The sequence below is a fragment of the Rhipicephalus sanguineus genome, chromosome 2, assembly GCF_013339695.2.
Source record: "Rhipicephalus sanguineus isolate Rsan-2018 chromosome 2, BIME_Rsan_1.4, whole genome shotgun sequence".
NCBI classification, from domain to species: domain Eukaryota; kingdom Metazoa; phylum Arthropoda; class Arachnida; order Ixodida; family Ixodidae; genus Rhipicephalus; species Rhipicephalus sanguineus.
This window is the reverse complement of record NC_051177.1, coordinates 86,541,142-86,566,392: the sequence shown is the minus strand read 5'-3', so window position 1 is coordinate 86,566,392 and position 25,251 is coordinate 86,541,142. Positions and strand designations below refer to the sequence as shown.

The 25,251-nt window shown below is 46.1% G+C and overlaps 1 protein-coding gene across 6 annotated transcripts in view; it reads left to right on the top strand.

The window, feature by feature from the left end:
• Positions 1-24,758, top strand: part of LOC119383296 (sodium- and chloride-dependent glycine transporter 1) — an 87,115-nt gene extending 62,357 nt beyond the window's left edge. For 2 of the 6 annotated variants that reach the window (XM_049412474.1, XM_049412473.1), the window contains exons 2-15: positions 5,270-5,480; positions 6,864-6,995; positions 8,211-8,354; positions 9,089-9,245; positions 10,190-10,322; positions 11,259-11,393; positions 12,148-12,251; positions 12,633-12,757; positions 14,018-14,130; positions 14,306-14,437; positions 15,926-16,025; positions 16,440-16,546; positions 17,933-18,100; positions 19,197-24,758. In XM_049412474.1, the coding sequence (XP_049268431.1) occupies positions 5,270-5,480; positions 6,864-6,995; positions 8,211-8,354; positions 9,089-9,245; positions 10,190-10,322; positions 11,259-11,393; positions 12,148-12,251; positions 12,633-12,757; positions 14,018-14,130; positions 14,306-14,437; positions 15,926-16,025; positions 16,440-16,546; positions 17,933-18,100; positions 19,197-19,442 (2,007 nt within the window). In that variant the 3' untranslated portion in view covers positions 19,443-24,758. Of the gene's footprint in view, positions 1-2,208; positions 2,536-5,266; positions 5,481-6,863; positions 6,996-8,210; positions 8,355-9,088; positions 9,246-10,189; positions 10,323-11,258; positions 11,394-12,147; positions 12,252-12,632; positions 12,758-14,017; positions 14,131-14,305; positions 14,438-15,925; positions 16,026-16,439; positions 16,547-17,932; positions 18,101-19,196 lie in introns of those variants that run through there. The other 4 variants (XM_037651365.1, XM_037651364.2, XM_049412472.1 and 1 more) reach the window with 3 other exon arrangements.
• Positions 24,759-25,251: the final 493 nt, after the last annotated feature.

Below are 25,251 nucleotides of genomic sequence, written 5' to 3'. Positions count from 1 at the left end.
TAGAAGAACGATGCATATTTAAAACAGTAGGCACGTTTGCATAAGTGAATAAACCTTACTTTGTAGAGATCGAGCTCTTGATGCGCGGAGAGGGGCAGACACCTTTATCATTCCAGATAGCCGTGAGTTTGTTCCGATAGCCTATAGCCCTGTTCACCAGCTGTAGCTGGTCCGAGGGACTTCAGGACATTAGCTATAGGCTTCCCACTTATCATCTGATGGTGCTCGTTGGCCGTGAGTTCTTGCGATATGGTGCAGGGCAGGGGCGTAGCCAAGGGGGTGGGGGGTGGGGGTGTTCAACCCCCCCCCCCCGAAATTTTTCAATTTTGCTTGCGCATATATACACGCACACATACAAACGCACGCACGAACATACATAAAGTATGGTTGAAATCCCCCCACCCCGAAAAAAATTTCTGGCTACGCCCCTGGTGCAGGGTGTCTGGCATACCGCATAATTGTGGAGGTAATTGCCCACTTCGCGTAGCCTCAGCATGACGGCTTCTTCCCTGCATTTCAAGCTTGCGCCATAGAAAATGACATAGAGTTAAATTAGCATCTTACATAGTCTTTTCGGTGAAGTCATAGTGACGTACTTGCACTCGCGTTTCGGCGCGAAATGCCGTATCATTAGTGAAGTTTGGTGGTGCTTTCCGGGTCAACGCCCCATAACGTGAAATTAAGTACGATGTAGTTTTGTATAGCTAAGGACAGTTTATTAGACTATACTGATTTAATATTCATCTCTTCAGCACCTCTGTTATAGGAGTATGAAGAAACCAAGGTCCAAGACATGTCATGGAAAGAAGTCAATGAACGCAGGCCGTGCCAACGAAGGTGAAGGCACAGAAACGCGCACGTGGATGCACTCATGCAAACAATGCGAAACTTTTTTTTTTCAAACACTGTCGTCTCTACCGCTACTGTTTCGCGCGTGAAAGCTTTCAAACATAAATTCCGCTGCAGCACATTTGTGTTTTACAGATCACTATAATCTGACCGCGTTGCCGTCAGTAACGTCTGAACGACACAGAAGGAATCATTAAAACTAGCGTCTCTTTTTCATTTTCTATCTCTTTTATGTCCCCTTCAACCCGCGCTGCCTTTAGTTAAGTATATAGTGCAAGAAGCTCACCTAATATCGACTTATATTTCGAAAAATGAGCAACACGTGTTTTTCACTGATCATGGTTTTGATCGACAAATGAGAAAATAGGTATTGAACAAATTCTTATTGTTCCGCAAAATGATATTAGTTTAACACTAATACCTGAATATTCGTATGCGAAGTATGATACAAATGCAGGTATACGCTTTCTGGCCCTACTCTCTCCCGCTTAATTCGCGTTATCACCAATTGATTGAACAGCGTGGAAAAATTTGACAAACGCGTCGTGTGACGCACAGAATTCGATATCATAGTAAGTTTTGGAGATTCGTCCGTGAATTAAATTCCCAGTAAGACATCGCCAAAGATCTTCCACGGGGTTAATTACCAAGCGTAGTCAGAGGCAACGCGACGTGCTTGAAATGTAATTTGTGGACGCGGCTTTGTAATGAAACCTTAGCATTGTATTTGCTACGCAGTATTTAAGGGACGGTACGCGAGAATGCCATTTTCGACTGATATACATGAATGAAGAGGCTCGCTTGTAAAAGTTAGTGGATATTGTTACGACGTGGATCGCCAACTTCCGTTCGCTATTACGCACTGACGCACCCCTCGTATTTACGATCGTGTGTCACATGACCCGCCATTCACATGCACCGTTGGTCTTCAGTGTTCGCCGCTTGCGCCTTCGAAATAACAACAAAAAAATTCCATGTCGCACATGTGTACGGCAGGGGAAATGGCTGCGCTACGAGTCCAGGTTCATCTGCCGTGATGCAACTGGCACGAAACACCTGTGACGAACTGGCAATGTACGCAGCGATTCACTGGGTCGACGTTAAGCCCTGCTCTCATAGCTCGTCGCGACTTCAAAAAAGAAAAAAAAAGGTAGTGCTCGTGCGCATCGTGCCGAGCGGAACTTTTTAATGAGACGACGTCTGGGTCTCTTGGTCGCTGCGTCGGTGTAGTACCTGTACAAAAGGCGCGCCGCCTGCCAAGAACTGCGGCGAGAAGCACGTGACTTCGAGCTGAGCACCTCCGAAGTATAGAGGGCCTCGCTTTTATTGACAGCCCCGCAGTCGGCGTTGTACGTTACTGTCGACAGCGACACACGTCGGGTCCCCGGGAGAAAGGAAGAAAGCAGTGGTGTTGTTCGAACAGTGCGCCTTTGTGACGCCGCGAGACGACCGCCGCAGCCTCGAGTACCCAACGCCACCTTCTTCGTGTGCCGTCGGCAGTGGACGTCGTCACGGCTGCATTAAGCGAAGTCCTTGTGAGCTAGACGGCAAACGTCGGAACATCAAGACAGTAACCGCAAGCGAGCTGCTGAAAGTTGCGCCATGCTGCGAGGCATACCCCAGTACTACTTCCTGAAGTCCAGCACCAAGGATGGGGACGAGGCCGACCACGAGCCGATGCTGGAGGTAATGCGCAGCGGCTGACTCCGCGAACAGGTCGTCATGTCCTGTTTGGATACGTAAGACTCGGTATGCAGTTTAGTGCGCCGTACATTGCTCGAATGGAGTGCAGCAGCAGGCAAGGTTTACGCTTAGGGCGTTGCTTTCGTGGGTATTCGCATTGTCCCGCTAACATCTTGCGGGAGCGTACGTGCGCTTGATAGTTCATATACCGCAGTATCCAAGCGCTTGAGTATTATTCCATTAGGGTTCCAGTAAAAAAAAAAAATCCGGCAGATCCTACTCACTGTGGGAAATAGATGTAATGCGAAGCAGCCAGCAAAGAGCTGCATACATCGCCTTGTTCGTCTTTGAGTCAAATGAAATCATTCATGCCATGACATCGAGTTCACCATATATCGCATGTTTCCCATGCACGCATGCATGCACAATCTGGTATATACCATGCCAATGAAACGTGTATTCTGGTATATACAATGCATGACCTGTCATTTATGTTCATCGCGCACTCCTGTCATGCCATACCAATTTTGGTATATATCCAGCTAACAAAACGGCCGGAAGCGCACCATGACAGTGTCATGTAAATCACACCGTACATGACATGCATAACATGATTCGCATGTTAACCACTGTCATTTATGTTCGTCATACAGTCACATCGCGAAGTACCAATTTTGGTGTATATCAAACGAACGAAATGGCCGCGAGTGCACCATGAGGTTGGCATGTAAATCATGCCATATATGACATGCATATCATGGTTTTCATGTTACCACCTGTCACTTATGTTCGTCATACAGTCACATCAGGCAATACCAATTTTGGTGTATGTCAAGCTAGCGGGAAAAAAAGTAATCAATAACGCAGTAGGCTATGATGTTCGTTGACAAAAATTTCTGCATTTGCTATAAAAATGTAGCGAGGCTTACCTCAAAGGTAACGTGCCTTCAAGACAACGTCCTTACGTGTGTGTTCCTTGGCTCAACACTTGCGTGTGTTGAAGGAAGGACAAACACGTATTTAAATGCTTTGTGCTAACAGCAATAAGCAGTGAGCTGCGACAATACGTTTTTGAAAGAAATAAAAAAAAAACTTGCGGCAGCGTGCAATACCTATATGGTATGCTCACTCTTGCACGAGGTGTCACGCAGATGAGCAGTTGGGTCAAACAAGAGAGCTATTGCTGATTTTGATAATTAACTACGATAGTTCCTGCAGCATTTTTTTTTTCGTTTTACTCGTCTCTACACCGGAAAGCGACTGCACTTTGAAGTATTGATCTTGCAGCAAAAGAAGAACTCTCCCTTCAATATTATTGTTATCAGTTTCCCAAGTTAAAAGCTCTGGCTCTTGAAGATGGGATGTACCGAAACGTGCAGATTCTCGTGTACTATAGGCTTTTCAATTGTATCACAGTAATGAATCAGTATTGTACGAAGTGTGCTGGATGACTTCCATGTTAGACTGCTCATTTCTTCATCTGTATGATACGTGTTCCGGTAGTAGTGATCGCTTAATTGTTGCTTTTATCACATCAACTAGGATTGATCTGTAATCGACAAAGGCTGCAACAGCCTGCTGCGAGAGCCGGTGAGCAATATTCCATGTGCGCGTGAACCACGTGATTTACGAAGTTAGAACGCGCTCGATTCAGTTTGTGCATTGCATAGTGATATCAGCCTAAATAGGGTGATCTCACTAAGAACCTGAATGAGAGTGCTGCGATTCGAAATCGAATCGGTGATACCGTGACTCACTAGCAGAACACCATGGTCATTGTTCCATCGAGGTGGGAACGTACTTCTTATTCCATTCCTGCACCTCTGTGGAAGCAAGGTTCGCTCTGTTATGGATCGAATGTGTCACGCACCTCTACTGCATCTTGTCAGCGATGCGAACAGTTCACATGACCAGACTTCTCGCATTCCTTGTACCTCACGGTTGAGTAACCCGACGTACAACTGCGTCATTTTTTCTCCTCAGCTCGATTGCTTTTATTAATGACTCGCTGTTTAACATACAATGCTTATGTCAAGAGGAGCGAGCAATCGAGATGCAACGATTAGCCAACTATGACAACCGCTTCTAGAGGATTCGCGTGCCTAAGCTCAGAAACATTTCATTAGGCACGCGCGGTACCGAGAACCGCCTCCACATTACGCGCGCCGTTTCAACTCCACTCTGCTGTTGTTCGATTAACGTTTGCACAACGAATGCATCGTAACTGACCGTACGACAATGTCAGTCAAGGTTAGGCGCGGCGATAATCATTTCTTCATGCCTGTAAAGTGATGTTGCTCTTCGTTATGTCACCTTGCGCCCCACTGTTACCGCTTTTGACAAACGACGCCAGACTCTACAGTGTACCTTGAGCAGACCCGATGATCGGTCTTCAAGGAGAGAAAGGATTCAGGGAGCCCGACCTCACAGTTGATCAGTGCAGAGAGTCATACGAGACCTTCTGGAATACTTGCAGACGACTGTCTTAAGTGCTAATCTGTGGCTACGGTGTGCGATGCGTGTGAATAGTTTAAATTCATGCTCTCTTCGTCTCTCCCACTACATGTTTCCTCTCTCCGTGTGTAGGGTAGCAAACTGGACGAAGTCTAACTCCCTGTCTTTTCTTCATTCCCACTTTCTTTCTTTCTCTCTATCCCCCCCTCTCTCTCTCTGTCGTCGTTATCTATCAATCGACGTTGTCATAGTAACGGCTTCTTTCTCCTTTTCCATGCAGCAGGCTAACGGTAACCACCACCACACCGTGGCGTTGCCACCGCCCCCGCCGGACATCCCCGAGGTGATCATCACGACCACGCGGGATGTGGACGAAAACAAGGAGCGTGGCAACTGGTCCTCGGGTGTCGAGTTCCTGCTGTCGTGCCTCAGTTACGCCGTCGGTCTCGGAAACATATGGCGGTTTCCTTACCTCTGCTACCGCAACGGAGGAGGTGAGAAAGAGCCAATCACTGCTTGCGCTTCCGGTTTCGCCTATCCTTCTTCTTCTTGTTTGCGTTACTCTCCACTTCTACAGAAATTTAGTGGCACAGAAGCGAAGAGAAGAGAAGAGAGAAGAAATAGTAGAGAAGGAAAGGCAGGGAGGTTAACCAGTATAGGACAACCGGTTTGCTACCCTACACATGGGGACAGGGAGATGGAGAGGAAAGAGAGAGAGAAAGATAGAAAGATAGCACATGACACAGCACACATAGAATCAGTCGGTCACTCTTGCGTGGTAGCATAGCACACATAGAAACAGTCGGTCACTCTTGCGTGGTAGTTGGTCACTCCTGCGTGGTACGCGACATTTCTGTCACAGGCGCTTGGCCAAGTTCGTCGCTCTCAAAAACCTCAGCAGTGCCTTCGTCGCCTTCAGTTGTGATGTCTTCTGTTGAAGTGCAGCTTGTTATAGGCCGCAGTAAAACTTGCAGACTCTCGTAACCTCGACCCTCTTCATTTGTGTACCAGCTTATGCCCGCGCGTACTCATGTCGCAAGTGTAACGTTGTCCTTATAGAGATCTCTGTCTGAGAATTTGCGTATAAAAAGACTGCTTTCTGCTTGTTCCTTAGACGCCACTTTTATAAGTGAATCATTTGTTTTCTGGGCATCTTCGCGTTGCTCTTGCTAAATGCGGCTCAGAATTGAGCACTGGTAGTCCACCGTTGCATTTGATTATGTAATTGCAGGAACGAAAGAGGGGGGATTTTAGGAGCTACAAGTAGGAGTTACAAGAACAGAAAAAGGAGTACGTACTGACTACGTACATACTGCATATGCCTACCGCGTATTGTTTTGCAGGCTGGTCGTCTCACTTTCCGTCATCGCTCACCTCGTATAAGTTTCCGTGGGAGATAGATCCAAGGGATCGTGGTCGCTTCAGCTTTGCATCTGTGGCGATTCAAAGTTCATGTTTCCCATATCTACAGTTGTCCCGCTATTTGTACGAAAATACTTACCTTTTTTTTGCTCAAGTTAATGCTGATACTAGTAAACATACGTTTTTTTTTTTGTTCTTACTCATTGAAATGGATGCTGCAGATTTCATCTCTCTCCTACGACTGAGCATTATTACTCGACCTTTGTTTCCAGTAAGCTAACTTATTGTTGATGTAATTTTCTGAGCAGATATGCCAACCGCAATTGAAGAAACCTGCCTGTATATTTGTATATATATTTTTTGTTTGTATGTCTAAGCAATACAGTCAGTGGTATCTTGCAAAAGCTTTCCTTTACAGGGTCAAAAAGGGCCACTAGCAAACTTTGGCTCGTAGTTAGTACGCGCTTAACTGCGTGCACAAATATAATCTTCTCTTTATATATTTCTTCGCGCAGGTGCCTTCCTCATCCCGTACAGCGTCATGCTGCTCTTCGTGGGGCTGCCTCTCTTCCTCATGGAGCTGTCGTTCGGCCAGTACGCCAGCGAAGGACCGATTACTATATGGAAGATATCGCCCTTATTTCAAGGTATACCACATCACTACTCATTCTCGTTAAATATCTTCGCGTTCAAAATTCCACTCAAAATAACGCGTATGAAAGGAACATCGCGTTGTCTTATACGCGAGGCATCATTGCGCATTGTAATTGGCGAGAGGCAACAATCTTTTACACCCTGCGTTCGTGGTCATGCAGTAGGTCTTGACTTCTCGCGCTACATAAACCGCTAAGCGCTTTTTCCGGAATCGAGTTCGGTAATCAAACACCTCCCTGTACCGTTACATACGCATACTCAGTGACTAACCTAGAATTCAGTTTAAGTTCACGCCCATGAAACCTCACTGAATTCGGGACACTGTCGAATTCCGCCATATTATCTAATTTTGTAATGGCGGCATTTTAAGCCAATCAGAGGCTCCGTAGCAGCCTTCTGGGCCAATTAGAGCCGACCAATAATGGTGGAATTCGGCAACATGTCGGAACTTGACAATGTCCAGCATGGCACTCTCGGTCTCGGCGTTCACGATCATAAACGAAGTCGAGCGAAAGGTACGCGGCTGATTTGAACTTATTTTGTTCGTCTCCGCTGTGACGACCCAGAAAGCCAACGAGTGTGATTGGATGACGCATGTATATGCACAAGGTGTCTGCGCTGGACAGTGGCGTTGTTGCCATTGACAACCTCAGCAGGCACGTAGCCAGGATTTTTTTTCGGGGGGGGGGGGGGGGGCCAAGGCCTAACTATTCGAAAGAAAGTCTTTTCATGGCAAAAAGAAAAAAATTGCCCGGGAACATAAAAGGCTGGACGAATTTCGGGGGGGGCCCGGGCCCCCCCGCCCCCCCCCCCCCCCTTGCCTACGTGCCTGAACCTCAGCATTATATACTTAGGTTGTCGCTTACTATTATTATTCGTGATTCTTTCACTATACTGCATATTATTGAAATGATGAGACATTGATGAGCGTTCGGTGTGCGATTTCTTTATAAGTTGTACAGAGCATATGGTATTACTATAAAGTGCGTATGAGTATGAGGTAGGTGTGGTGTGGAGCACCGCCTACTTTTCACAGGAGTTAATTAGAAAGCAAATAATGCAAGATCTTGCCAAGAAGCCACTATTTGTTACCAGTAAGAATGTTGATATGTAAATTCCTGTTGAAGTTCAGTATTTCTCTTTTTCCCATTTGTAGCTGTCGAAACAAAGCCTAATGCTTAATCACCTTTGCACGCGGTTTTCTACAGGAATTGGATACGCCATGTTCCTGATGACTGCGTTGGTAGGAGTGTATTACAATATGATTCTGGCCTGGTCGTTATTCTACTTGGGGTCATCTTTAACGACTACGCTGCCGTGGAGTTCCTGCAGCAACTGGTGGAACACTGATGGTAAGCTTTACGATGGTGCGGTTAAATGAGGTCGTTTTTAGGCTGTAAACAGAACGGACAAAGCTATACAGATGCATCGGAAGTATCGTTCATCTAGCGTAGGGCTATACCTACGCCTAATAGGCGACATCGGCGGGCTAAAAATTAAATAAATCTTTTTTTTTAAAATGACACCGGTGTTCATAGAATTAAGCGCACGTCTGCGTGCTAATAACACCCCCAGGTGGTCAAAATTAATTCGGAGTCCCCTATTGTGTATATCCTTGATTGTTCTACAGACAGGTGAAGGATAACTGTTTCCTGTCACAGACCTTCCGCCCCCTTGAGGGATTCCACAGAACTGATTTGGCAAATGCAAACAGGCGCGTGCGGGTCGCTTTTTGTGAAGCGTGGAAAATTAGTATAACTTGCCATGAACAGAAATGTAGTGTCTCTTCTGTTATCCACGAACTGTAACCCGCGCGTGACAACGAAAATTCATTTCACCATAGAAAGATATCGTTGGTTATAAGGACAGCGCGTCATAAACGAAACTCGGAGGGAGCAAACCGCAGAGTGAGCGCTGGTGGAATTACTCTTTCTGTGCTCATTTCTTTTTTTCTTTTCGAGCTGAGGTTCACTTAAAGAACTGTACTGGCTAACCCAGCTTTTCACCCTGCTTATATGAAGAAACTGAAGTGTTGCTGTCACAAACTCAATCGGTGATAACCATCAACAACAAACTCAATCTGCAGCGTGCCGGAGGTTCGACACGAAGAACTGCACGGCCCAAGGAGGAGTCCACCTGGCCAACGGTTCGTGCATCATCCAGAGTGAAGTGGACCCCGCTGTCTGGGATTCGGTCAAGAATTCTACGGACAACACGAAGATGGCCAGTGACGAATTCTTCCAGTAAGCGCCGCTTAACACGCTATCATTCTCACAGCAGTTCATCGCAGCAAGATATGTAGTGCGGCTACGGCTTCACTATATAAACTGATAGGGAGGTGCCGTGCGCGTTTTTGTTGGAATTTATGCCAACAAGAAATGCCTTGTTACTGAGACTAGCCTATTTTGTACATGAAATCACTTTCACCATTTTTATAAGGGGATCATGTACTTGCTAGCTCACCTAGCTGCAGTACTGAAGTTTAGCATGACGGTCGCCTGCCTTTGGTATTGAGTTCCAACGCATGTGAAAATAGACTGGGCATCCTTTTAGAGGACCGATTATATACACATAGTAGGACCTGCGCCACACGCATTGCTTTTTTTTTCAATTATTAATATATTTGACGCTTTGTCATTCCCCAGCCATGATGTAGATGGTTTTGAGTCTCTGTTTTCTTTTCTTTTTTTTTTTCACTCGCTTTTCTCACCATTGCGGCGCCAAATTTTCGTCCTGCATGCCACTTACCACCTTCGTATTCAAACGCCATTTCGCATGATCCTATTATTATCAAACGCGGCTGTTTTCGTAATTCCACAGAGCACTCAAATAATGCGTTATTATTACGAGCGACAAAGGTTTAAAAAAATGAAGAAGAGTGTGAGTTTGTGTCAACCCTATCGAAATGACTCACTTGATTCCAGCACCGTTGGCTATCGAGGTAATCGTAGGTCATTCTAGTTAGTCAAAGGTAACCACAACGCACTTCTGTCGCACTTAGCATAAATCTCAACCGAATTTTATTTGCCTATTTTTTATTCATTTTCAACCAAATAAGAATGTACGTCGCATTTTTTTTTCTTTTTTTCTGGGCGGTAAAGCACTTCTGGCACATAGCGGATGCTATCTTAGGTTTCCTGGAATGCGTGGACGTTGACTCTCGGCGTTCGCTCATTGCTATTCGCAGCAACTTTGTGCTGGACCTGACCGAAGGGCTGCACGACCTCGGCGGAGTGCGGTGGCAGCTGGCCCTGTGCCTTTTCGTCTGCTGGGTCATCGTGTTCTTCTGCTTGTACAGAGGCGTCAAGACAATGGGAAAAGTGAGTGCCGGCACTCTCGTTCTTACGTGTCAACTTAACTGGTTAGCGATGCCTAACGGATACCTCCACCGGTTACACTATACGCTGCTGCCAAAGCTATGCGGCTTGAGTCTCGGTCCTCCAAAACTGTATTACAAATCGATTCGACCCGCCGATGGGTTAACATTAGGAGTGTAGAAGTGGAGAAAAGTGTATGAAGCCTCGCGTGATGCGTACCACATTTACTCGTCTAATACCGGCGCTGTCATTAATGACAACGATCAAAGTAACTGAAGGTAATTAGAGATAAAGGTAATGCTAAAGCACTTCTCTCGCATTGACCACTAAATCGCCGCTTAATTAGTTAAACATTTCGCAGAATACAGTGGACTAAATGATGAACAAACGTTGACAGTCAGCGCTGCGTCCCGTTGTTTGTGTACCTTAACTTTTTCCGTCGTCCGTGTCACGCTGTATCGAAATGAACCAGTACTAACTATCCCAATTCACTGTGCTCCCGAACGTAAATGTTTGGGATGCGGGTATTAACTTCACCGAACCAAGAGATATCTTCACATTCCATGTATTGATGCCAGGCCCGTAGCCAGGAGGGGGGGGGGGGGGAAGGGGGGCTAGACCCCCCCCCTCACACCAAAATTTTGATGGAGGGGGTGTTTTACCGTAAATAAATGATGAAAATAGGCGTTTTTCTCAAATATTCAAGGCCTTCAACAAGTGCCCACCCCCCCCCCCCCCCCTCCAGAAAAAATTTCCTGGCTACGGGCCTGACTGATGCGTCAAACATGCTCGGTCGGGAATCGGCATCACTTTGGCGCTTGAGGCTTCAGCGCGAGCTTACCGCGATCTTATGTTTAGGGCTGTCTTTCTACTCCGACGTTTCGTCCGTTTCTTTCTTCTTCTTATGTGCTACGTTTTTTTCTTTATCTCGGTTTGCAGGTCGTCTACTTCACAGCCTTGTTTCCATACGTTGTTCTGGTCATTCTGCTGATCCGAAGCTGCACTCTCGAAGGCGCTTACGACGGCATTATGTTTTATCTGACGCCACAGTGGGAACGACTCATGGAAGCTAGGGTAAGACATCTCGTTTTGCTTTATACGTGCGTGTTTTCGCGCGATTTCTGAAGCCTCACGCTCTTTTAGAAATCGCGCGAACTGTACCAGTGATTTCTGAAGCCTTGCGAAGTAATAGCTTTGTATATCATTTCCAGTCCTGATTTTATACCTTGCTCTTGTGCTTGATCGTTAGCTTACATGTGAAAACTTTTAACACGTCAATAAAAATATCTTTAATAAACCGGCTTCATATCGCTGCAAACCTGAACAATAATATATCTTGAAACAAGCTTTAAATCAAAACTATCTGGATAAGGCAAAGTGTATCAGATAATAATAGCTCCTTGTTGTTGTTCAGACACCAGCATACGTTCACCGGAGCTTTTTCTTTGTGCTAGCTTTCTTTCAGTGTTTCTCTATATATTCTTTCTGAGACTGTTAGTGGCGCACCTGCAACTAACTGCTTCTTTTCAGGTACATTGGGTAAGTCCAGCGCGTTAATGCAAGTTCGTCGCTGGTGCGGAGTTTTAACAACTATAACTTGTCAATATAGCCATCGACTAACTCACCGTAGACACATTGCGACATAGCTGTAGATAAGGCGCGTTTCTCTCGTCCACTGAAAGAAACTTAAAAAAATAAAAGATAAAAAAAAAGAGAGGCTCTCACTTCCTTCCTGCCTTGCACAAGGGCACGCGAGTCTGGCGATGGCGCGCGAACTGCAGACAACCCTATTACGACTGCATAGATTCTTTTCCCTGTATCGTCTCAGGTCTGGGGTGACGCTGCAATGCAGATCTTCTTTTCCTTGTCTCCGTGCTGGGGAGGCCTTATTACTTTAGCCAGCTACAACCGTTTCCATAACAACTGCTACAGGTAAGCCACCTTCACGTGTAACTGCACGACTCTATCCTTCTTTTGTACTCCTTTGTTCCGCGTGGTGTGTGTATCATGAAGAACTGTAGTGTGTGGCGCAGCGCTTGTGTTTGATCTTTACCACGTGTGTCGATCTTGTGTTGAAATTGCCGTGTGTTCTTTGCATATCTCGCATTAGTCGCTGTTGAGTGACGTGTAGTTTTGCCTTTGTATTGCGATCGTGCATTGGTTGTTGGCGCAATGATGCGGTTGACACGATGTGTGCTTTTTGCTTCTCTTTGTGTGTTTGTGCTGGTCTCTCTACTTGGCAGGATCATTAGGCGGATCAGTGTGGGTTTGGCTGACCACCCTTCTCGTTTCTTTTGCACCTTCTCTTCGCAGGGACACGCTGTTCATCTGCTTCGGCAACTGCGGCACCAGCTTCTTCGCCGGATTTGTCATATTTAGCATAGTCGGTTTCATGGCACACAAGCTGGGTGTGAACGTGTCTGAAGTCGCTGCTCAAGGTAATTGCTACTCAGAGACACTGCAAACCTACTACTACTGCTATGCGTGTGCCTTTCGTTGTGACGTCCCGCAATTGGTCGTGCCGGCTGCTCACGCCAAAACAAACAAAAGCGGAATCGCATTGCTCAATGTCGTGATCGTTGAGATCGACGCGCCACCTGACGGGTGAGCGAGCGCACTTTGTGGTTGGCCCAGGGGCGATTGGCGCTGTAGCTACTCTGTGGAACACTGGCGGAAGTTGCTTTTCGTGCGCAGCACCTGCGGATCCATTGGTGGATGCCAGGCACCAGCTTAGCTGGGAAGCAGTGTTCTCGCTGCTTTCGCAGTGGCTAAGAGAAGTTTCGATGGGCTTTTCTCGCACCCCAGTCGTTGCCCAGGCCGCGACAGCTCACGAAGCTTCTGCGAACAGAAGCAACAACACAATGCCCACAGAGATCCAAATTCTCTCTCGTTCATTGGTACTAGCACACCTGTAAACGCCGTCAAATTTCGCATGGCAGGGCATGCACGATCGGAGAGAAATTTACTCTCGCCCGCTTATGGACGGCGGTGCTGCTCTAGAAAACCAAATCCTGCTATACAGAGAGTCAGTAAGAACACGTGAGCACGAAGGTAAGTCGCCGGCTAATATTTATAAGGCACGTACGCGACACGAGCCAGCAGAAGACAAGACCTGAAGATGATGGACGATGGAAGACATCAAGTGACCAGCAGTTCTGGCTCGTAGGGCAATGGCGCCCACGATCGAGCCAGTTATTATTTTTCTGATTTTTTTTTTGCCACGTCTGTATGATTGCTGAAGGTGATTAAAACTCTTGTTGTTCCAGACCGGCGTGTTTGGAATGATTTGAGTGCGCCCGATTCAGATGGTGATGAGAGCGTTGACAGCTTTTGGGCATCGATTCTCTGTCGTGTGTGTGTGTGTGTACGTACATGCGCTGGCTGAAAGCATTAAACTTTGTTCTTTCTGGCGATGTGTACTGATTGATTGCGCGCTTTGAAAGCGCCGAACGAAGCTTTCTGTTGTATCTGACAGAAGTATGAAACGCAAGGTAAGTGCCGGAAGTGACGGGTTATGGTTTCTCGAGTGGCACTGATTACCGGTCCACTATACTGCTTAAACTCTCAAACAGGCTTTCTATGCGGCCCTTTCTCCACGTTGTTAATGTCTGTGCTCATTACTTCATAACTGATGCTTCTGGGGCTCAGTGAGTCCTTCGTGCGCAGTGAACTCATCCGCTTTGTATCGTTTTAAACAGGACCCGGACTAGCGTTTGTGGCTTACCCTGAAGCGGTGACTCATTTACCCCTGCCACCTCTCTGGGCGTTCCTATTTTTCTTCATGCTGATGACCCTGGGAATGGGAACTCAGGTAATACTGTCTTCCACGCTACCCTTGAATGAATTACCTGGAGTTCAAATTCGCGATTTTCCAATTTGCGTTCGATTTACGACACGGGATGCACTTGAATTTTCACGTGGCCCTGGCTTACTTTAAGTGATGTTGAAATCATTTTGTTCTTGCTGTCTTTATCTCTGCTGTGCAGTTCACGATTATCGAGACCGTCGTTACAACCATCGTGGATACCTGGCCAGAGAAGCTTCAGCACAGAAAGCCTCTCGTGTTGCTCGGCGTCTGCACGACACTCTTCTTCGCGGGACTTATCATCTGCACAAACGTGAGTGATCGCCGAGTGATTTCCCCCCCAAACAATACATTAAGTCGCACGCGTTCCTGTTCTTGTGCTTATCTGTTTCGTTCTGCGCCGCACCTCTTTTTCTTTTATGGCGATAGCTATTATATGGACACCCTCAGCGCGGTTTTGTCTTCGCCGTTGGCGTCGGCACCGCCGTGATGTTCCGTATAAAGTCCAAATCGATAACGTGGCCCCGCGCGTCGTATGTTCTACGAGCGGGTGAAAGCGTGTGAGGCCAGGCGACGAACGCTTATTTAGCGAAGAGCGAAATACGGTGGAGGAGGGGCGGCTCTGTCGCTCCGCACTTTGCTCAGCCGGCACAGTCGCGCGCGTTTATCGTTACGGGCATCAGTACACGGGCTTATACATTTGTAAATGCTGGTCTCACCGCTAGGTTTGCGATGAATTGATCGACAGCACGAAGGTCGCTTCGCTCGCTGCGGCGGTCGCGTTTCCTCGCGCTGGCGCTTTCTTGAGTTACGACAGACTGGATGCTACAAGAGCTAGCCGCTACTTCGTCTAACATTCCAACGTGTTGCTGTCGCTTTCACTGCTTCTCTGTTGCGGCAAAACTTTTTGGTGTTTGGTGGTTTTTGATGTGGAAGCGTGGGGTTCAGCCTCATATCAGAAAGACATTCAATCAAGCAGCGTCCAAATAGAGCTGTATCCAACAACGCACGAAGTACACAGGAAGCAATTACTTCTCCGTCACTGTTTCACCTCTTGCTGCCATTCAGCATTGTTCAGACAGTGGTTTCTTGGTAGACACTGATGGAACACGTGAAACGGCAATTAAATCATTCCTGGTTCAGTGTTTAACTAAAACTAAGAGTCTTCCAGGCCCTCACTAGGTTCAGGAATAGAAACTTGTCGCTGTAGTCGATGTCATTATTGGCAAGGACTCCTCCCTCGGCATATTGCAGTAGATTACATTTTATAATTGAATTAAAATACAGCTTTTCATCTACAATGTTTTCGTGCAATGATGAAAGTACTTAGAGGGTTACAAAATAGTCGCTTGAACTCTCCGACGAGCACGTTACGCGTGTATATTGAGGCACAAACAATAGATCACAGTACGTCTCGCTCGCACCGTTGTTAATACGTCGTCCTTAACATTTTGTAAGAAACATGCACAACGACAACGTAAAAGATATGCCGAGTTTGTCATAACCATAGGGATATGGCATTTTATGAATAACTGTCGGATTGGCTGATACGTTCCCAATGAATGCGGCGCTATCCTGTCCCTTGTTCCATAACCGTTGACTAGCAGTACCACACTGGCAAACTAGTTATTGGTTCAAATCAGTGTGTTAGCTGGACGAGTTGTAAAGGATGCATACTTAGCGCATACGTCAGCGCTTGTGCTGCGCCTTTCTTCCTTTGTGTTCCGTCTTCCTTTCTTCATTTGCGTGGAAATCGGGCCTTTATCTTGAACAGTGCCTGTTTGTAATTTTCTGTTTTTAGGGTGGCATGTACGTGCTGCAGCTGATGGACAACTACTGCGCCAGCTTCTCGGCCTTGATGATCGGCTTGACAGAGATCATCGTGATAGCCTGGGTCTACGGTGAGCGACTGCACCCTTATGTCATGTTGGGCCTATAGTACAACCTTGTAAAATTTTGGTCAGTTAACAATAGCGTAGCCAATACTGCATATTATGCTCAAGCATTTCTGTCCGAGTGAATTTGTAGCAAGCTGTGACAATGGCAAGTATCGAGGTTTATTCTAATGCCTGCTCTGCGCTATGCGAAGGCAGCGCAGTTCGCACGCGACCAAGTTTCACATTTAGGTAATTGTACGTGAAGCAAAGCAGCTGTGTGAATAATAAAATCTCAGAAATTATATATCGCTCATTATTTATAAAGCTAAGAGACACAATGTTTCGGTCGCCGAAAACTTGTTTTGTGCACCTCTAAACAGGACGCTGTTTTCTGTCAGTTGACTTGTCGCGAAGCTCATTCTCGTTCTATTTTCGCAGGTGTCGATCGGTTTATGGAGGACATCAAGGTCATGTTGGGTCACTATCCTTTCCCCGTGCACTACTGGAGGGTGGTGTGGAAGTACCTGGTGCCCACGCTTATTTTGGTAAGCCGTTTGATTTGATATCTTTGCGAATACGCAAATACCGATAACAGACGATGCGAACGATCTCAATCAATAAGCGCCACTTTACGCCGACGAGAAAAAAATGGTGTTCACTTCGTGCGACTTGGCGTGTCACTACTACCTATAGCCCATGAGGTCTGTAACCGCTGGTCTCTCTGGCAGCTCACATCATTACAAGTGCAACCAACATCTGGCCTCGCTTGATTTTTATCCAGAGGTTCGTGGCAAAAACGTGGAATATACTTGTCGGCACGGATAGCTTCTATCAGCCGATACCTTGCTTCTATTATCGACGGACAAAGCTTCGCACTTGCGTTTTCGGCGTCTGTACGACACTATTCTTCGCGGGACTCGTCATCTGCACAAACTTGCCGTCAGTCTTAAATGACAACTCCCTCAAGAAAAACAAACTCTGTTGAGGCACGCGGCTCTCCTCACGTCGAAATGCCTAAAGCAACGTTATCTCACCTATATAAAATCAACTATATATTATGAGGAATCGCTTTATTCGAGTCGAGCTCGAGCTGACACACCTTTGATGATGACATATACAGATGAGGAAGTTGTACAAATGATGATTATATGTCCAGTTGACAAACAAGAGTCAGTGACCTGCGCTCACATTAATTCTCTCTCTCTCGCTGGAAGCGGCCGCCTGGCCGCGCGACAAAGAAGTGTGTCGTCTATACGGCTTCAACCGAGAAACATGCACGATTTTTGTCCCACGGCAACGGTGGTCGGAGGGAGGCCTAAGCGGTGAGACACGGTAATGAACGGGTGATGTTTGCTCAATGACCGTGTATAAGGTCCAATAAAGTGACTCCATGAATTTTTTGCATAAGCCGGGAACGCGCACCGGAGTCCGAAGAAGAAATTCGTCCCCAGGGGAAAAGGTGACAGCACGATGAGTCAAGTCGTAGTGAGATTTCCGAGCTTCCTGGAGGATCCCGGTGTTAATTTGTGCCAGGTGACGGCAGTGTGCGAGGCGAGCCGACAATTGTTCGGCTGAGGTTGCAGGAGCCGAAAGGAACGAGGTCTGCAGAGCGAAACTCGGTGAGCGACCATGGCCGACCTCACAATATATAAAAATATTACTCAATTGAGAAAAAAAATTACGCTTTTAACTAAATTGCAGAAACGTCACACACAGAGACAAGCAAAGAAAGTACACACATTGTAGTGTGTGTCTACGCTAGCCTATGGGCGCTGATATGGCGCCCATAGCCGCGGTGCGCACAGTCAATTGCCGCGATGTCCCCGTCAGGTCGCGATTGAGAGGTCCCTGCCTTGTTCCTTGACCACGTGTTCGGCGAAAGATAAACGCATTCAGGACGCTGAATTAATCACGTGACCCTCCGGTCGCAGGCCATCTTGGTGTTCTCATGGATCGACATGCCCTCGACCAAGTACGGCGACTACGAGTTTCCCGCCTGGGCCACCGCTGTGGGATTCCTCTTCTCGTTTGCCTCGGTCAGCGCCATCCCGATCGTGGCCATCATGAAGATCTACAACGCCAGGGGAACGTTAAAAGAGGTGAGTGCTATAGTGAATGCTGGCATTGTTCTACAAATAATAATGTCACGCACTCGCATATCAACGACAAAAAAAATTAAAAAATAAAGAATGCGTGATAGTTTTCTACAGCGACTGTAAACACGCTTTAAATGGACACTTAAACGTAATCGAAAGTTCATCATCATCATTTTCAGCCTATTTGAGTCCACTGCAGGACGAACACATCTCCCAATGATCTCGAACTATCCTGTGCGAGCTGATTCCATTTTATCCCTGCGAATCTAAATCTCTGCCTTCCTCGACTGTGTTTCGCATCTTTTGGTAACCATTCGGCTGCTCTTACTGTCTACCGGTTGTCTGTCCTACCCATTACATGGCCAGCTGAGGTTAACTGGTTAATCGAAAGTTAACTTGTGTTATCTAACTCGGCCTATAAAGATCACACGGTGAGAGTAGGCTCGGTAAGCAGGGGAAAACGCAAGAACGTAATACGGGTGGCGACGCCATCTTGAGGTTCCCACAGCTCGCTTACGCCATAAATTTTGACAATGCCTACTCGCGTCGTTTGGTTTATTGCTGGTAGATAAGAACCGATTACATTTCGTTTTAAAAGGCGCAAGAAGCCCAACGTGGCAAGTTTTCATAACTTTCTGAAACCCTCACGAATGCGGGCGAAAAATGCGCATGTTCGATACGTCACTTTGACGTAACAGCGCTAAAGTCTTGGCTTTATTTTTTCTGTTAGTTATTAAGCCGTTAACCTATTTCGCTAAAAGAACATAAATAAAGAGTTTTAAAGTAAAAAGTTCAACCAGTACAACGAACTTCTCTCTAAATGTATATTCTTTTATTATTATTCTCGTTTTCCCCCTCACCTTTCAATACCCTTCCTCGGTGCAGGGTAACCGACAGTGTCAAGCCTTGTCACTAGTAGTACCAATTGACGGAACGTTGCCACAACGTTGGGAATGTTGCTGTAACGTTGCCCCAACGTTGTTGCTACAATGCATGCTACTAGGGTATATATGTATTAGAATCTCTACCTTTTGCTTATGACTTTTCTCTCTCTCTATCTCACTTGCTCGTTCGGCCACACATACTCCTCTTCATGCAGCGCATCAAGATGCTGTCCCAACCAACGGCCGAGTGGGGACCCAAGCTGCAGATGCACCGAATGGAGACGCACAGCCCCAAGCACACGGACTCTCAGGTGCCTCTGGCGCTGCCCAGCTACAACCAGGACGGCGACGACGACGACGTCTTCCCCGTCTACTACAAGCCCGACAACGGCGACTCCGAGTCGGAAGCCGGCGGCATCAGCCTCAACATCCGGAAGAGCTCCTACGAGACGGGCCGATGAGGGCCGCCGTCTTGGGCTGCAATGCACGCAGAGAGCGCCAGCCACGGGGCCGCTCCGTGTCGCGACGCGGCCCCGACGTGTCTTCCTCCGCAAGTGCCACAGCAGCACCGTCTTCCACGGAGAGATTCGGGGCCGGCACCTCGGCTACCCAGACAGCCGGAGGTCGTTCACACCCTGTAGCTGTACTTGTAGCCAGTATCTCAGTTCTGTTTTTTTGGCTGCGAGGCGTATATTGCACGCCAGGCTGAGGTAAACCGAGTCGCCTGCCAAACGCCTGTTGTTGATAAGAGGCATTGGGGATTATCGGGACGTCGACAATACGACGTCCTTCTTTTCAATCTCCCAAAAGATCTCGCCTCCCAATGCCGAGGTGCAGTCTCGGCCGCCGTAGACTGTTGCCATGGGATCGATCCCTACCGAACCTAGAGTGACCAGTTGAAGTTCGCAAGAACAGGTTGACCTCTCCCATGTTGGGTATGTCGACGTCGATGACGTCATGCTGACTTCATCGACGAAAGCATGACGCTGTACCACATCGTCAGCTCTCACGTTTCTAATGTCTCGTGAATCGAACTTGCTGGACGAAGGGCAACTTAAATGGCGTTTATCGGGCGACTGGTTTACAGCTCCTGGACAAGAAACGTAACAACAGAGTCACATTGCCATCGAAGTGTGACGTAACGGCTCGAATGCACTTGGCCCTTAGGCTGATCGCGACCTGGCAATTGACACCAGCTCGCTAAGTGCCTCGGCCTCGATAAGTGCTAACAGGAACGAAAGGAAACGTTAACTTCAACTTTGTTTCATGTACAAAATCGCTTTGCAGCTACGTTGCAGTGAGCCTTCTTTATAATCGAGAAGCCGGCTGAGATCCGCCGGTGTGATAGGCAAGCCAAACCTGAGTCCCAAAGGATTTAAGTACTGATTGTGTCAGCTTGTTAGCTAGTATTGTGTACCTTGTAACAAGGTAATGCGTAGCCTGGGGAAGCTTTCGAAAACGAAGACGTTTTTTTTTTTGCTTTCCGAGTTTGCTTCTCGCAAACTGGTTACGTCATAGAAATGCGTGAGTGCGTCAATAAGACGACGCTTAGCAGCTTGACGCCGCAAGTGTCTATTATGAAAAAGAGAAGAAAAAAAAAAACATCTCTGGCATGGCCACACGACACGCGCATAAGCTGAGTATATAGTTCGGAAGTCGACATATTGCCGGTCCTTACTTTATCTGAGACGTTTACTTTGTTTCAGCCTGATATCTGATGCTGACATCTCTTTTTTAAGGAAAACTGTTGCAAATAAGGCCACGGAAGCCAATATGTGATAGGAAAATAAGATTAATTATGCAGCCTTAGTAGTAAAAGCATTATGACAGTAAGTGAATTGTTAGCAGGTTTCTGATTTTTAATGACAAATTTCGGCGAAAATTCAAACTTGCGAAGTGCTTTCTAGAATAACATAATGTTTCCTTGTCAAAAGGCAACAAAAGTCTCAGTGTTAGGCTGAAACGAAGTACACTCCTGCGAAGATGGTGCTCTGGGCATCTGTGTGTGTCCATGTATTATATAAATTGTTTAGTATAAGCGAATCCGTTGTACCAGATACGGAATTTCACTGATCACGCAAAATTCAGCTATTGTACATTGCGCTTATTGTATTGTTTGCAGGTTTGGTGCAATGGAAGAAAAAATTCACATTCACACACACACACACACATAGAGGAGACCTGTTTATACATAGAGTCACACATATCACTTTTTTCCCGTACAGTTTGTTTAGAAGTGAAGTCAACATTTTGATGGCTGCTGCACGTCATGAGTGTAAAAAGCAGATTCACGCATGTCAGCAACGCAACTAGCATAATATTACACGTGGAATGTGCAACACCTTTTTTCATGCACAAGATTGCGATTTGTTAATTATGCTTATTCTTCATGACATGAAGGCATAGGAAAAAGGGAAAGAAAGATGGCAAGAGGCCTGTCATGCCCGTCATTCGAAATGGCAATTCAATGCGCAAAATTAACTTTCCCACGTAAAACTTGACCATGCGAAAACGCTGCTTGGTATTTTGGTGTAATAATGGTACAAAAAGAAAGAAAATTAACGCTGTCTTCTCCCTAGGCTTTGTACTCCATGCAATTAACGGGAACTATTGCCATATTAATTGGTGAACAATAGATTCTCACTTTCCTGATGATTTTATGGCAGCATGCCTGTCGAAATACATGTTTTAATCAAAGCGGTGATTGCAGGAGCTGTTTGTTGAGGATATTAAGACCAACTTAGGTCGTGTTTGACTGGTTTGCACTGTTCACGAAACATTTTTCGGGTTATAACGTCCAGTTAATCGTTTATACTTGTAAACCATGGATTACAGTTCCCTTTTCGATTAGTTTTGAAGAGAGTGCAAATACATTTTGTCATTTTCGCAGTTCGTGACGGTGAAATGAGTATGAAATGTGAAACGCGTGCCGCACCTTTGCACGCTTTTCGAACGCAGTTTATGAGCATTTCTAGAGTACACACATGAACGTGAAGAGTGACGAACTCTAGCTGTGATGTTGCTTGCTCACGTCGTTGAAGAGAGATAGGAAATGTAAATTTATGAGAGTAGGGTGCGAAGGAAGAAGAAGAAAAAAAAACGTGCATGTGTTCGTGTCTTCCTCTGTCTGGCTTGGAACAGTATCCAGAGAGCAGTGATCAACTTTGTACATAGTCATACGTGTAGATTTTGTCATGAAACCGCATGGTTTGTACTTACACGTACCACGTCGTGATGTTCGCTTCTTTTCGTCGTCATTTCATTTACCCCCCATTATTTTGATCCTGTTGCTGTTGTTGCTTCACGCACGCTCTTTTTTGTTGCCGGGATGTTGTTAAGATGGACGAATGTGCTGTTCGCTGTCTGTCGTGGCGAGAGTTAGTGTACGAAGGCTTATCGATTATATATTGGAGTTGAGTGAAGAGAAAATTAACTGCTCTGACGTTCACAATAGTTAATTAGAACCAATTAACCTATATGTTGTAAAGAAGCAGTACAACAGGCAGAGATATAGGAGGTATTGCTTGACACTTATTGACCATTTGTCGTTTCGTAAATAGACGCCTGCAAAAATTTTGAACTCTAGTATGAACGCAGAAGGATGTCCAGAACTTTGCAGATCGTAACCCTCTTGGTTAGTTCCTGCTCTAGCTTGACAAAAGCGCCCTCTGTCGCTTCTCTGCTGGTCACCTAATGCGACGTTCAGCGTGTTTGTTCGTTCAATGCGAGTACTAGGGTGGTACCTTTAAAGGTATACTCCGTTGTCCCATGAATAACACCTTTATCTTTGCTGCTATAAAACTTTTATTATAAACTACAGCGAGCTCTAACTACATGTACGGTGAGAAAAAGGCGTCGTTAGAAACTTTGCAATGATTCTTCTGTCCACCTGGTATGTCCGGAAATATTTGGCACGAATAATTTGGCGGCGATAGATGCGAAAGTTTATTTTAGTATAAGTATAATCGTTACTTTCAATTAAAAGTAAAAATTGAAATTTGTTCCTACCCGCGATTCGAGCTTACCCCTTAAACGTGAGGGTGTTAGTCATGGGACAACTAAACACCATTTTGACACTTATAGGGGTGTTTTTAGTGTGTATACTCAACCCGTAAAGGTGCACCACGAATGTAATTGATCGAAGCTTACAAGAAGAAGCCGCACTGTAAAGTTGTATATACATCTATTTACACCGACGATTTTAGAGACACGTGACTGAATCCCCCTTTATCGTTATTTCTTTTTTGAGAGGTAGAGAGGGAGGGTCGCGAACATCTGTTGCGGCTACAGACAGGAAAAAACACACGACACGCGAGGATCGCTTCAAACCTATACACCGACTCTTGCGGACTTGTGCCAACTGGGACCCGGCGACTGTGTGTCACGAGTTTTTTTTTTGTTGTTGTCGCGTGTTGTTAAGCGTGGTTGCTAGTCATTTTAATGCCCGCGCGGCGAGCGCGTTCCTGTTGCATAGCAAGATCTGTCGTGCTCACGGTGTAGGGTCGCAACTGTGTGTACTTTCAATTCACGAGTCCTAAACGAGCCACCCGGCGTTTATAAACGTTTCGCAGTCGACGGTTATCGGAAACAAAACGAATATGGCACTACCTGTCTCAGTTTCATTTCATTAGATGAAATGTGCAACCTGACGAACAATTAAGCTGGTGTTTTATACTAACGAGCGCTCTCTCGCATTCTTGTGCCTCGGCTCGTATAAATTCCTGTAGTCAAACAGCTGAAATCCTTCGAAAGCACTGTTCTGTTGTAATCTGACTTCCACCATCGCTGCATTGATTGCTGGACAGTCTGCTGGTATTAAGGACGTAACACGGTTTGCCTTGCGCCGCCAAGGATATAGTCACATAAAACAGTGCTTTCGCTGCTGATAACATCTAACGTCGTTTTCCTACACCGTCGCCATTTATTAACTCCGAGCTTTGTAGAGGTAACTGGTTTCTGTCGCAGTGAATCCTTTTGTAAAACGTTTTCTACCGTTCACGTTTAAATTCTCACGACGTGCCGTGGTAATGATGAGAGAATGAACCCGTGGTATATATATATACATGACCAGAGAATCAGCTGAAGGCAGCTTCACTCTAGCCATATTCTAGCTTTTTGCAATTTAGGCTAGTGAAGATCACAATCGTTGTACCACTCACACGAATCCCTCTGTTTTAAAGGGATTTTTTTTTTACGCCCTTCGGGTTTTGAAACTTGCGCTATACTACATACGGGTCGTGATACCGCCATAAAGAAAGCTAGTGGAATAGAGTACGGTACTCTAGATTGTGCACGGTATTTCAACAATTGTACAAGCTTTCGTTTCTGTGTACAGTTGCGCGAACATGAGTTCGCTACAGCGATACGCTAAGTTCGAGAATTTCGTAGTTGTTACAGGCTTATTTCCAAATGTTCCTTCTCGCAATACTTTGTTTTGCAATAACCCGAGCTCCCGGCGTTCTCAACTGAAGACGCGCGAGACTACAGGAATTTTTTTTGTCATCCATCTGTTTTGTATAGCTTGATATAACCCAGCAATCGGTACTCGCAGTATACAACACCGGTGTCTATGCGCCGAATAACTGTCTGCTCAACGAAGTGTTTTCGAAAATGTCTCTTCCTTTTTTGTACATATACGTAACATAGAATGACTCATCACATTCATCCAGGTCCTGAAAACGTGCTTTAATGTTTTTTGTTTGTTTGTATGGCTTTCATTTCATCAACTCACGGCATTGAACTTGTTGCATGATTACATAATAAACATCTGGTGAGAACATCGTCTTTCTTCTTTATTTAATAGGTACGCTCGAGCCACGTACCAGCGAAATGTAGCGCGCTGCCTTGGCTCGGCTGCAGAGATGATTAAGCGGAATGGAAAGGCTAATCTTCTGCTGCGCCCAAACGCGCTGCTCGCCTCTGGAAAGCTCTTAACGTTTCACGGTCCGGCCGCGAATGCGCCGTCGATAGCAAGATAGCATGGCAACGCCAATCACGAGAACGCGCCTTGAGTGCTCATACAGTTTCTATCGCCATAAGATATGCAAATGTACACGAATACGCCTTTTTTAAACATGCGTAGTACTAAATGAACGCACAACAAACTAATAGACATCGTTGACGTTTCCTTTTTTTCGCAATGGACATCTCTATGCAAAGAAGCCCGCTTCTGTTTTGCAAGCGACTGCGCCGTTAGGGCTTCATCGGTTGTTTAATGTGCTTCGTGACGCCGTATGCTGACGAATGGCGGTTTTCGCATCGTCCAGCTAC